The 13,973-nt window shown below is 47.8% G+C and overlaps 1 protein-coding gene across 2 annotated transcripts in view; it reads left to right on the top strand.

Annotated features, from left to right (window-relative positions):
- The window catches only part of slc6a9 (solute carrier family 6 member 9), a 104,642-nt gene that overhangs the window by 67,446 nt on the left and 23,223 nt on the right, over positions 1-13,973 (top strand). For both annotated transcript variants that reach the window (XM_056421885.1, XM_056421884.1), the window contains 3 exons: positions 5,561-5,717; positions 13,268-13,399; positions 13,692-13,968. In XM_056421885.1, the coding sequence (XP_056277860.1) occupies positions 5,561-5,717; positions 13,268-13,399; positions 13,692-13,968 (566 nt within the window). The remainder of the gene's footprint in view (positions 1-5,560; positions 5,718-13,267; positions 13,400-13,691; positions 13,969-13,973) is intronic.

The following is a 13,973-nucleotide window of genomic DNA, read 5'->3' as shown; positions in this document are numbered from 1 at the left end:
ATATATATGTACAGTATATATACGTTGACTATGCTTCCATTGTTTTGTAACGTCAGACGAGGGCTTAACCAAGAATTCGGGGTCGATGGATTTTCCTCAAGTTCCCAATTAAGAATTACGACTTTGAGTGGCACTCCATTTTACGTTTTCGAGTTGGAGGCATCTTTAAAGGAAACTATGGAGGATGCTTCTTTTATAAAATAAAAGCTCCGAACTCTCAGTGTACAGGACTGTCTCAGAAAATTAGAATATTGTGATAAAGTTCTTTTTTTTCTGTAATGCAATTAAAAAAACAAAAATGTCATGCATTCTGGATTCATTACAAATCAACTGAAATATTGCAAGCCTTTTATTCTTTTAATATTTAATAATTTTTTAATTGCATTACAGAAAATAAAGAACTTTATCACAATATTCTAATTTTCTGAGACAGTCCTGTATGTTAACAGAAAACTAGAGATGGAATTATCTTTCCAAAATAAAAGCCCTAGAAGGCACTACTCAGGATATTCTTTTTTCTCAATAAAAGCACCTTAGACAGTTAAACACAATAATTACCTATAAATGATGTTGCATGTTTTTTATTCTTCTCCAAAGTAAAGAACATATAAATAATGTAAGAGTGGGTATGTCAAAACGTATGAGGGTATGAGTGGCGGCCGGGTCGAGAGGAAACACAGCGGGAGAAGAAAAGTGCATTAATGCGTCCGTGAGAGGAGAATCCATTTCTTACATCCGACTACATTTACATCTGTTGCCTCACTCGTCGTTAAGTTGCTGACGTGCGGAGGTCATGATGCTCGACTCGGATGTCCTGATGCGGTCCGATGTCACAGCGGTACCGTCTATCGTAGTAGACCAGTGATTCTCAAACTCTTTCTGGTCCAAATGCTGAATTTGTTTTGAAATAACAATGTTTTGTGACTCCTCCATCTGTGTTTTAAAAAATAATAGTATAACTTTGAAATAACTTTCAATTAAACCAGATTTCTCCATCAGACAAAAAACTAATACAAGTTTTCAATTACTTTATTAGAATACAAATAAAAATCTGTGCAAAAAAGAACTAATATTTTGGAAAAAAATAGCTTATTTTGGCTGCAATTAACCTATTTTCACTAAATACTTTGTTAAGATAATAAACAATAAAGTGCAATCTGTAAAAAAACTAAGACAAAACAAGTTCAAATCTTTAGCAATAAAATAGTTTTCCTGAGTTTTACACTGCATATCTTTTCAAAACAATAATGTGCAACCCTGGTAAAACAGTGCAGACATGTGTGAGTCGTCATGTTTTATCATTATTATATACAGTGAGGCAAATAATTATGATACAAGCATGACATTTGGTGGAGTGGTTTCCAGAGGTAAAAAATTAAGAATATAAGTGTCAATAGATGATTCAACACTTTTATTTTTTTTTAAAATTCAAATTGAACATTACAAGAATATGACATCAAACTGAACAAAACAAACTGTATGGCACCGGACACTTAATGAACCCAACAATACATTTGATATTAAAAGGTACATGTGTATCATGGCCAGACTAGTCTAGTCAGCATGGATGGCACACAGCGTGTAACTCTATAACAGATGAAACATTGCTGGTCAATCTGGACAGAAACTATTTATTTTACAGGACTAGATACTGAACTGGTAATGACAAGTGATTATAACCAAATATAACATGAACATTTTCTTTATAAAAAAAAAAAAATCATTTTTAATTTTTAAATTCAGTTTATATTGTATAGCCCATTCTCTCAAATGTGCCTCAGTGCTTTACAATCTGTACACATAGACATCCCTGTCCCAGAACCTCACATCGGATCAGGAAAAACTCCCAAATAACCCTTCAGGGGGAAAAAAGGGAAGAAACCTTCAGGAGAGCAACAGAGGAGGATCCCTCTCCAGGATGGACAGAACAATTGATGTCATGTGACCAGAAGGAATCATCCAGAGTAACAACACATTCAATGAGTATGACAGAGTGTATGAATAGTTGGTAGTAGTGATGGACCACGATCCAGACCTCCATGATCCATCAGGCAGATGGAGGTAGAGAGGAGTGGGCGGGGCATCAGCAGGGCCATGGCATAGTTGGAAGTAGGCATATTCCACCATCCAGACCTCCGTTTTTAAATTCTTTAAATCTCATTTTACTTATAATTGATGAGGACTTAGCCTCAAACTAATATGTAGCATCAAATGTTTGTGCATTCATGTGAATGTCACTGCTCAGCGGGTATCATTGAGATGTGAATGAATTTCTGCCATGGGGGGGGGGGGCATGTGTCTCTTATATAAAGCCCAGATGGTCCCCGAGAGGCATTTGACATAAAAATGGAGGGATATAGAGAGAGGGGCGTCTGTCTATCTGACCTGGAGGCTCCAGCACCAGGGAGGAGAGAGGCGGCCATCGGGGTCGGTCAAGGGAGAGGAGGGAGGTCATGGAGGGAGGTCATGACTAACACAACCTGTACAGAGGGGGTGAACTTGTAGGTCGGACCTGTGGCTGGACGGAGCAACAGGGACAACACAACTGAAGAGCAGATGCTTTCTTGTCCACCGGGGGCGCTGTTGGGGGAGAAAGAGATCTGATCGGCTTCTTTTCTGACTGGACACATTTCATGGTGACTCGACTGAATCTCTGACGACACAGAGTCTGATACTCGGCACTTGGAGCTGGACGCAGCGATACATGAACATGACTTCATGACTGAACGTCTCATTACATTTCATGAGGACATTCAGGGCTGCAATTACATCAAGGACATGTTCTTAAATGTTGTCTTAAACGTCCTGTGAATATCAAAAGACAGATTACTGAAGGAGATAGAGATCTAATGTCCCTGATCACATCTGTTCATTACCGGATCTGCTCGAGTAGATCGGTATCAACATTTAGACATAAGATCGTCACCATGATAACAGTATTATCCACTTTATAGCCACGAACATTACATTGAAAGGATCATCTTTTCTGGCTTTGAGCTGTTTTTTTAAGGTGGAATTATTGTCTCATTGTTGCCTATTATATGCGCATCCAACATGTCATGGTGCCTTGACTGACGACGCTATGAAACATGTGCATCGGAGCTTTCTGACGTTTTACATCAATGCCAACATGAGGCAAAAGGGGGTGGAGTCCAGAAGTTATAATTTTTGATTATTAGGCTGAATAAGTGAACTGTTTGAATATGAATGGGCCGTTGCTATTCCCGGCGTTTCTCTCTCTCCCTGTTTCTGTTGGTCGGCGGCGTCGAGCCGAGTCCGGCTGTCAACCTGCTCCCTCACGCATGCGTGCGTGTCTTCCGAAAGGTCCGCACCTGGTCGTTGATAGGGGGAGTCAGATGTAGGAGATGTATGAGCACACACACACACACACACACAGCTGCACGTGGTCTGTCTCTGCGTGTCCCAGGCCACGACTTTTCCATTCCCAAGTCATTCCTGCTGCGATGGACAGCGGCACGTTGTGCTGGCTGGTCTTCCTCTCCGTCCCGCCTGCAGCGCTCCACTCCGGCACAAAATATAAAGAAAAGAAAAAAAGGTCACAGATGCGTCGGCCTCCTGAGGAGCAGTCGGACTCGAAGACAAACGACGGAGCTCAGTTTGTTTTACATGGTTGTTGCAGTTTTTGCTCTCCTAGTTTTCTCTCTCTCTCATTAGTCACCGGGTGTGTGTGTGTCTGTGTGTGTGTGTTGGGGGGTCGATCTGGTGTCCGAGCGTTCGTTCAGGGAGGCGTGGCTTGTGTTCCTGCAGGCGGAATTAGAACGAAAGCACAAGGGTCGCTTTTTTTACAGCAAAATGACTCGTTTCATGCATTTCATGACCAGCATTCGCAGTTTTTTCTGACTCTTCATTCATTGAGCCTCTGGCTCTGCTGTACGCAGATAACACAGCAGCGGGAATGAGTTGTTCATGATTGTGCTGTGTGCACACAGCTGTGCCTCGCACACACACACACACACACACACACAGAAAGGAAGTCCCAAATAAATCCTGATCTTCAGCCTCTTCATTGTTTAAAACAACATTAATAAACCGCTCACAATAAAACGTCCTAAATGAATCCTGAAACAATCGGAGTAAATACTAATTAAATAGTCCATCTTGCCTCAATTATTCAATCATCCGTCCTCCAGAATGTGCCTTCGTCTCACAGGGACTGTTAAACCATCACAGTGTGACGAGGACACAGGGAAACGGGACTCACTTTTTTCTTTAGCCCAGTCCCACGGGAGAAAACCAGTTCTCCCCTACAGATTGTTGTCGAGATGTAACGTGGGATTCAGGGCCGACCCGTTGCTTTGGATGCATTTTAAATTTTGGCTTTGACAGGATATTTTAAAACCGTTTCTCCTCACGTGAAGCATAGAGCTCCTCGGCCCTGTCGCAACATAAATCCATTTTTGTTTGGCGACCCCGAGGTCGAATTATTTAACAAATATGTTAAAATAACCGAGCCCGTTACAAAGTGTGTTGAGGACCGTCTTTACTTTAATCCCGAGATTAGCCGTGTCTTCACGTGCGGCCGCAAAAAAAAGAAAGGCAGACAGACCCAGCTGAGGTTAGGAGGAGAGAGAGGAGGAGAGGGATGCATCTGATGCAGCAGATGGAGAGGGGAGGAGAGAGAGGAGGAGACCAGGACCACAACCAAAATGCTCATCGGCTGTTCTTCAGGCGCTGATTTCACTTTGCATCCCGTCTGCTCCAGCGCGCCCACCTTATGCCCGACTTGGGGGGGGGGTAGAGGAGATGCTATGCTACGGAAAGTATTCGATCACCGCTGAGCGCGGCACACGAGGGATTCCACTCCGCATGCAACGACCAGGGTCATTCGTCAGCCTTGCTGCGGGATACAGATGAGAGTTCAACTTTGAAATGCACCTGTTGGACCAAACGGGGCAAATCCACTTCCACCGTACCACCCTAAAGGTGCGTTCACACCAAAAGCGAAACTATTTTTCGCGTCGCCCAAAACGCGTGAGTTTACTCGCTCGACCATTTGCCGTGTTCACGCCATAAGCGTCGAGATGCTCCGCGAGGGGCGGGGCTTATCTCCGTGTCTCGTCTCCGTAAAGACCGTTATCATCTCCTTCATCCACCAGAATAACTAACCAATAGTTCTGCTTTATATTAGTTGTGGACGTCCCACACACCAACGCCCTCGTGTTTGGGTTCATGACATCACCCGTAGGCTCACTCAGCTCGGTCACTTTCACCGATGAAGTTACTGTTACGTCTGAAAGACTTCCGCTTCCAGCGCTACGAGAGCGGAACACAAGAGCCGATTGGCCCGAGTTGCGAGATGACCGCCTCAAAGTTGAAATATTTCAACTCAGGGTGAAAATTGCGCCGCTGAAAACACGTCGCCCACATCGCGTCGCCCCAAACGCGCCGCCCGGGAAAATATCGCGTCTGTCGCAGCCACACGCGTCTGTACGTTGACTTTTCATGGGATTCAGTCGCGCGAAAACAAAATTCCGCTTTTGGTGTTAACGCACCTAACCTCACCGTCTCTCTCTCTCTCTCTCCGTCCTTGTCGTTGCAGAACGGAGCAGTTCCAGGAGAGCCCGGGAAGAAGGATGAAAACTCCCGGAGAGGGAACTGGGGCAACCAGATTGAGTTTATCCTCACCAGCGTGGGCTACGCCGTGGGCCTGGGCAACGTCTGGAGGTTTCCCTACCTCTGCTACAGGAACGGAGGAGGTACGCACCCACCTATGAGAGGACGGCTTTATTGCGGCCGGCCAGAAACATGTCGAACAAATGCAAAAGTGTTCACACAAAACACACACACAAAACAAAACTCCAAAAATAAAGCTTCTTTTATTTTATAGGCAGAGTTTGCACCACTGTATAGTGTCAGTGTATAATTTAGCTACAGACCAAAAAGCCAAATTACCTCAAGTATTGAATGTACGAAACACCTCGTGCCTTAAACTAGCTTTAAGGATAGTTACAGAAAAAGAAGTGACTCAGATTGTGGGTGAGATTGGAGAGCACAGTTTTTGGAGGTGTTTTCTTCCTTTTGTCTTTGCTTGTTTTCTTCGTCCTCCAGCACGGTAATTGAAGTTTGGTTGACTCCTGACAGCTCTCATTCTGTAAAAAACAAACAAGCCTAGAGAGTGTACTGGTAGAATTGATGGGAGATAGCTCACAGCTACCAAGTTGAACTAGCTATTGGAAAATCCATTACCGTGTGTGTGTGTGTGTGTGTGTGTGTGATAAACTCGATTCACGACAACAACCAGCTGGTTTCAAACAAGCGACTGGTGGAATAGCTCCATGAGAGGTCGAGGAGCGTCTCAGCTAATTAAGAACGTAAAGCGCGGTTGTGATAAACGCTGTAAGGTAACTTTAGATGTAACAGTTTGAAGGGACAGTTATTTTTGTAACTGTATTCATTGCAGTAGATGCCCCCAGTTTGGAGAACCAGCACCAGAGCTACAGCCCATGTCCTTCTGGGAACAGGGGCAGCAGCTCATGAGTTTATAACGTCTCCCCAGCTTTACTTTGATGTTCTGTTCATCTTCAACGCCACCAGACTAAAACACGGACGCTTCCGATCGTTTGCGTCCCGTTTCGACTTTGGTGAATCCAAACTCCCCTTTTTAAGAATAAAAACAATAAAACTAAGACGAGGTTTGAAATGAATTTTTTGCACGCAGAAGAAAATGTGTTTATATATTTATATTCTGTCACGGCGCTATTAGAGTGGACTCAGACAGGCGTAACAAAGAATACTGTCTTTGGTTGGAAACAGGCTGGGTCAAAACAGGGAGATCAGTCGAAGAAGCAAACAAGTCCAAAAAGGGACGGGGCAGATAATCAGAGGTCAGGGCAGGCAGGCAGGTCAGGAATATACTCTAATAACGCTGGAGAACTTGGCACAAAAACACAAGACAAACTGGCAGAGGACAAGTGGAAGGGAGCTAAATAGTGAGGGACTAACGAAGGGATGGGCTGCAGGTGAGAAGGGCGTGAGGACCAGGTGAAGGGAATGAGGGACTAACGAGGGAGTGATCAGAGGCAGGTGAGGGGAGTTGGACTGACGAGATGGTGTGACAGGATGAAAACAACTATTACAAAAAGGAAGGCGTGGAGCTAAACTGTTACATATGCAGGCGGCGTTAGAATAAGAGGGAACTCCTACGACACAACCCGACTGACTTCATGTGCTCCTTTAGTACGATTGGCTTAATCATTTGTAACTTAAAGTATATCGTACAACATCAAGTTCAAGTTCAAACATTTAATGGTCAGAACCCTAATCCACAGCCAAATGGGAGCAGACACAACACAAGCAGGTAGTGCAATAACAATAATAGTGACATACACACTGTATAACTAGTGTGACATAAGTACTGATATAAAAGTGTCAACACTAGCGTACAGACAAATGGGAGTAGTGAGTACTGAAAAGAAGTAATAGAAAGTGTAGACAGTGCCAGGGATAGAAAGTGACAGGTGTAAGAAGTCAAGTAAAAGTAGGCTGAGTGCTGTGCTGAATCATTGTCCAGCCTGAGTGTGTAGGAAGAAACTGGCCGGCTGGTACGTAGTGTGTCCAGCAGCAACGGAGCCTCGTGGACAGGCTGGTACCAGATCCTGACAGCACGACGTGAGGGGCGAAAGTATGTCTCTGCAGTGCCCCCTACCGTGCTGAGTCCCCAGGCCAGTCAGGATCCTGTGTCCTGCCCTTAGAGCTGACCCGATGATGACTGAATCCATGCGCCACAGGGGTGCGCAGCGTGGGTATAGAGGCGGCTGTGGTCAGGAGATGATTCACTGTGGATGTGTGGAGCAGACCAGGTGGGGCCGTCCATCCTGACCTTTCGAGCTGCCTGAAGAAGAAGAGGCGCTCCCTGCAGAACCGGAACCATACCAGGGTGCGTACCTCCTGACCGTGCCTGATGTTGACCCCGAGGAACCTGTTGTTGCTGATGAGAGGCCTGGAAGCCAGACACCATGTACACACCGCTCCCCTCCTCTCTGTCTCAGTCTGCTCCAGTTAAGCCTGCCGCCTGTCCACATCCATCTGTGACATGTCTTGCTGATGCAATGAGCTTGAGGATGTGCAGCTACAACCCACCATGTGAACAAGGAGACTGCCCCCTCCTACACACAGTGTGACATGTGCCAAAGATGGCACACACATCAGCAGTGAGCATCGAGGTTGAGTGAGGGGCTGTGACCTCCCGCCAGCCAGGGGGGTGGTGACACAGGAGGGGGCTGTGCCCGGGGGGTCCACCTGCCTACTCTGGTCTGACTGGACCTGTGGATGAGGTGCCAAACTTGCCAATGAACGAAGCCAGGGTGTCAATATGTATTTGGGATGTGCTAGTCCCAGGGCGTGTGCCCAGGAAGGAGGGCATCTGTAGGATGCCAGGTCATGCAGCCGGCATGGTCCAGGGTGGAGGCAGCTGGGGATATGTATTGCTCAGACCCAGGCCTTATGGGGCTGCATCAGGGCTATGGTGCTCCCAAGTCCAGCATTGGACAGCTATGCAAACTGTGCAGTGGGTACAGGGACGCACAAAAAGAGCTCAGATGCTCATGTGGACCAGCAGTCAGGCTGAGGGAGGCAGTGAAGTGCTCGCTGTGGACCCCGCCACAGGTGTTGGTCAGGTGTTGGGAGAGGGCTCCCATGAGGGACGGTTGGTGAGCCGGAGTGAGGATAGGGAGGATCAACAGATTGCGGAAGAGGGCCCAGATGTGAAGTACACCCCTGTAGATGCCATCACTGATGGTTGAGGATGAAAGTTGATATGCTCAGCGATTCAAAGCAAGGGCATTCAGGACACACTATCACAAGAATGTGCCATACACACAAAGTTTGTGTCAAGTAAACAAGTGTGTGTGATGTGATATGTGTCACTATTTACAAATAAATAACATTACAACAAAGTTACACCCAGTGTGTGTGTGTGTGTGTGTTGTGTGTGTGTGTGTGTGTGTGTGGTGCTGGGGGTCCTGTGAGTGTGTGTGTGATTCAGGAGATGGTGTTGGCCAAGTGCATCAGCTGCAGTAAACAAACTGTTGTTGGTCTGGTGGTGATCCTCTCATGATCCTGCCGCCTGAGGTTCTGCACTTCTGTGTACAAGTCCCAGTGGGTGGGGGAGGTAGTTCCATGATCCCGCGCTCCTCAGACACACCTCTCTCTCTGTGGGCTCTGGAGGGTGGAGAGCGAGCCAAGTCTGAGTGCAGCAGAGTGTGCTTCCTTCAGGACGCCAGCCAGCTCCAGAGTTTCTGGACTGAAGGATCCTCTTTGGAAACTTTGCTTGGAGTCAGCTGCCTTGTGAACACCTGTCAAGCTGGGCCTTGCCTTTCTCACCAGCAGCTCTGAAGGCTAGAGGAAGCTTCCTGAGCCAGTTTCCTGGTGGTGCCTTTGCACCCCGCTGTTCACAGTAGTTGTGTCTGTCCAGACTCCCATGTCGCTTCTCAAGTATGTCCACAGTAGTCCCACAGCACCCAGCCCCTTAGTTTTGTCCGCAGATCCCATGAGGCTGCTGTCCCTCACCAGTTCCACAGATCAGCAACTTCCTCCATGTAGAGTGCCTCGTCAAGAAATGTGCCTGATGGCACAGTTGTCACTCAACTATCCGAGGTAGTTGATGATGATGGTGTTGTAGAGATCAGGCCCACCACAGTCATGTGTACCCACCACCACATGGATGTGTGCAACTGAACCCTTGCCACATCCCATGTGTGTACAGGAGCACAGTGTGTGGCTGCAACTCCTGTAGGGGGCTGTCCTGTGGGTCAGGGGAGGGAGTGAGTGAGCAAAGGCCCACCCACACCCCGCCTCAATCAGGGCCAGGAAGTCCAGGATCCAAGCACCAGAGGAAAGCTGTCCAAGCACACAATGGTCAGGGTCCCAGCATAGCTGACCACAGCTCAGTCAGCTGGAGAGAATCTGGTGTGTGCCAGTCCTGGGAGACAGCTCTGGTGGATCAGTTTGGAGGTGGGCTGTCCTCTCTGGAGTCCATGTGGAGGAAGGGCATGCATAGGATGTGTGCAGCAGCGGGGCCTCTCAGCATTTCAGCGCAGATGCCGTCCTTATCAGCCACAATAGATGGTCGGACCACAGCCTGGAGTATTTCTCAAGCATCATGGGCACATAGTGGATCTCTTGAATCTGATGGATTACACAGGGATCTTCTCTTGGTGGTCTATTATCATAAGGATGGTATCAAGTCCTGTGGATGAGATAAGCGCTCTGCGTCCTCTGTGGATGCTGATCGCACAGCGGATGTTGTGGTGCGCCGCTTAGTTTTGTGTTTATTTTTCCTCTTTTGTTTTTTAGTTTATTTCGGTTTTACAAACATCGGATCAAGAAAGCTTTTTTGACATAACATTTTGCGACAACACATCGGCATTTTAACATTTCCACATCGCACAGATGGCACGGCAGCTGACTTCATCGCAAATCATAAATTTAAACAGATTTTTCCGAATTACGGGAGACGATGCACAACATCGATCGGGCCGGGAATTGAGACGAACAAACTGAGAGGGACTGCGGAGAAACCACCGCTCAGCATACTCTTCTGAACGTCAAGAAACAGAAAAAGCATTGATGATTTCTGGCAAGGATCAGAGATGGACGATTCTGCGGATGGCCACATTCTGGAAATGATTTGGATGATGGCATCTTTCTTCTCACGGATCCATGACATGCGGATTGTAAGTCCTTTTGGATTTCTATGCCTTTGAAGAGTCCTTTCTCTGGCAGACAGAACGGCGCTGGGTCTGTTCTATGATCGAAGGTCAGTCTCCGTGCACTCAAGAACATTGTGTTCTTTTCTCATTCCCTGTCTCTTTCTGAGCTCTTGGATTTCCAACTCCATTCATTCATTCCCCTCTTTCCCTTCATTCTACCTCGTACGTCATCAGGAATTCATCTCTATCTCACACCACAAGCCTTTCCCGACGAAACACCCATCGACCCATATTCACCACAAATGTCGGCATCAGAACCTGCATCCCGACAATTAGGGACGCGTGGCTGGTGGTGGCTGGTATCAAACCTAAAAAGTCATGCCCAACCATGGCAGCGTGTCACGCGGTGCACGGTGAAAGAAAGAAAAAGAACACAGGTTTATACGCCATTTGCTTCAAGAACTCATCACAGAGGCTTAGGGGAGATCTCTCCAATCCGAAGTCTCCGCCATTTTTCTGCTCCGAGCTGCAACCTCGGATCGCGCGTGGAAGCGGTAGTGACGTGAACGAATGCGGTTCAGCGAAACGGTGCTGAATGCGGGCTCCTGACGGAGTATTGCGAGACGGCTATGGATCACATGATCAGTCAGTGACCAATCAGGACGCAGTGAGTAGCAATGAGCTCTCAATGTCGCAAGTACGATTCTACAGCGCCCCACGGAAAAGTTAGGGGACTTTCCAACCAAAAGCCGCGGGGTGATAGATCCATCCGGTGAGCTGTGAATCCGCCTGCATTGCTGCATAAGCCGCGGTTTTGTCCGCAACATGGACGAGTACAGGACGCCTCTGGTAGTGGGAGGAGGGCGGTGAAGAAGCGAGGCGGTGAATAAGGCCCTCTCACCTCTGTCTAGTGTAGGCATACAGCACTGGCACTGGTTGGGCCAGCAGGCGCTGGGCTGGGGGTCTTCCCAAACGAAAAAAAAAAAACCAATTCTGCCTGAAGAAGGACAGAGATCAGTGGACTGGCATCCCTCCCTCCCCTCCCTAGTCTGTAATGGTTTTAACCACTCCCCATCAGAGCCGGGTCAGAGCCATGGTAGTAGACCCCTCCTTGCCCCTCCTGTAAACTTTCTTTGCTTTGGCCCTCTCCAAAAGTCAGATCTGGACTTCCTGTGATGGATCCCCGAGAGCAAAGCAAGCAGGGACCGGCAGGGGGTCCGGACCGGCCGGGCAACCTAGGCATACAGGGCTTCCCAATTGACATCGCTAAGCGGATCGTCTGCGTCGACCGCGTTCCCCATCAGCGCACCGACTCCAGCCCGGAGCCTCCTCCCGAGCATCGGGCGCCGCGTGGCGACGTGTTTGTTAATTGGGGTGTGAACGCTGCCGGAATGCGTCCCCGTGCACAGATCGGATCCAGCTGCTTCTCGCTGACACGCCGCTCTCGCTCTGCAGCGTCCGCCTTCATGTGAGCCCGGCGAGAGCAGGCCACAAGTCTTTACGCCCCCCACCCCCCATGACTCGAAATCAAAATGCATCCTAAAAAATACTCTAATAAATGGACTGACGTGTGTTCTAGAGACGGTGTACTGGGAGGGAGCCAAAGTAGAGTCGGTTAAGTCAGAGATTGGTCCCGTAGCTCAGTGATTCGGGCCTTTCCCACTTAAGGCCATTTGTTTACACTGCAAATATTTGGTTTGGCCCGTTCGCACACAGCTGCAAAGGGGGCGGAGCTATGCACAGGAGAGCTGAGCTTGAGCCGGTAACTCTCGCGGAAAGATAAGGTTTTGGGTACATGGTACGGCATCAGCTGGCTGCACCGACCCAGTTCGCATACGGACGCTCGAACGAAAAAAGCACACGCACACACACACACACACACACACACACACACATCCCGTCGATGTCTGTCTGGTTTCTCCCCAGAGAGTTGCTGCACCGCTGAACAGACTCAGCTGCACATGCAGTGACCTCTCTGCTCACCCAGGGGAGGTCGCTGTGACAGATGAGCTCTTTGTTTTGTTTTCTGTCTTTCTTTATGTTCTTTTCTTTCCTTTTTTTTGCAGATTGCAAATGGTCTTTTTTCTAATTTTATTGTCTGCAAGTGACCTGACACGTGTTTAATTTGCGTATTCTTTTAAATCTGTTTGTTGTGTGCGTATGAATTAATTACTATGTATTTTTTAAAGCATCCGATTGCACCAGCGTTGTTGTTTGTTGTTTGACAACGTGTTTGTCTCCACGCATCTTGTTGTTAGCGGTGCAATCTTTTCGACCCCAGCCGGTCAGGTCAGCAGCCAACACTCTTTAGCATCCAGACGTTGTTTCGATAAAATGCTCCTGTGGACCAGGTTCCTTCCTTCTTACTGTACAACGTACAACTTGTACAGTAACTATTATGTTTTTCACTGTGACTGCCTCGGCCTCCCCAACGTGTCCTCACATAAACACTGATAACTGGTCACCTTCGCGTGTGATGTATTGTCCTCTTGCACGGCCCACTGTGTGTCTTATTATCATATTCATATGTAGTCCTCCAAGAGAAGGGGAGGGACCACTAGAGAACAAGTGCCCTTTTTATACCCCCTCTCATCCAGGTGCCTTCATGTTGCCGTACTTCATCATGCTGGTGTTCTGCGGCATTCCTCTCTTCTTCCTCGAGCTGTCCTTCGGTCAGTTCGCCAGCCTGGGGTGTCTTGGAGTGTGGAAGATCAGCCCCATATTCAAAGGTCGGTTGCATAAATAAATGCCAACCATGAGTCCGTTTTTTGGGGATAAAATGTATATATTTTCTTCTATGTAATTACATCATGGAGCCTCTTATTTGAGATTGGGTCAGGGTTCGGTTCAGAACTTTTCAACTAGATGACCAAATTAGACGGCGAGCATTTTCCCATTATTGTGAAATGTAACACATTTATGGACCAAAAGGCTCACAGTTAAATTTAGCTGAGCTTATCAGTCTGACCCTTCACGTAGAAGCCGCCATTGTCCTCACATCCGCTCCCCTCCCCCCTACAGGCGTGGGCTACGGCATGATGGTGGTGTCCACCTACATCGGGATCTACTACAACGTGGTCATCTGCATCTCCTTCTACTACTTCTTCATGTCCATGACCAACCTGCTGCCGTGGACCTACTGCAACAACCCCTGGAACACGCCGGACTGCAGCGGCGTGTTGGGCGGCCGCTACCAGCTCAACGCCAGCCTGGCCAACGCCACCACGAGCCTGGTGACCGGGCTGGCCAAGGTGGTCAACCGCACCAAGAGGACCAGCCCCAGTGAGGAGTACTGGAAGTAAG

Source organism: Pseudoliparis swirei, chromosome 8 (assembly GCF_029220125.1).
Source record: "Pseudoliparis swirei isolate HS2019 ecotype Mariana Trench chromosome 8, NWPU_hadal_v1, whole genome shotgun sequence".
In the NCBI taxonomy this organism is placed as follows: domain Eukaryota; kingdom Metazoa; phylum Chordata; class Actinopteri; order Perciformes; family Liparidae; genus Pseudoliparis; species Pseudoliparis swirei.
The sequence above is the reverse complement of the archived record's forward strand: the minus strand, read 5'-3'. Positions and strand labels throughout refer to the sequence as shown.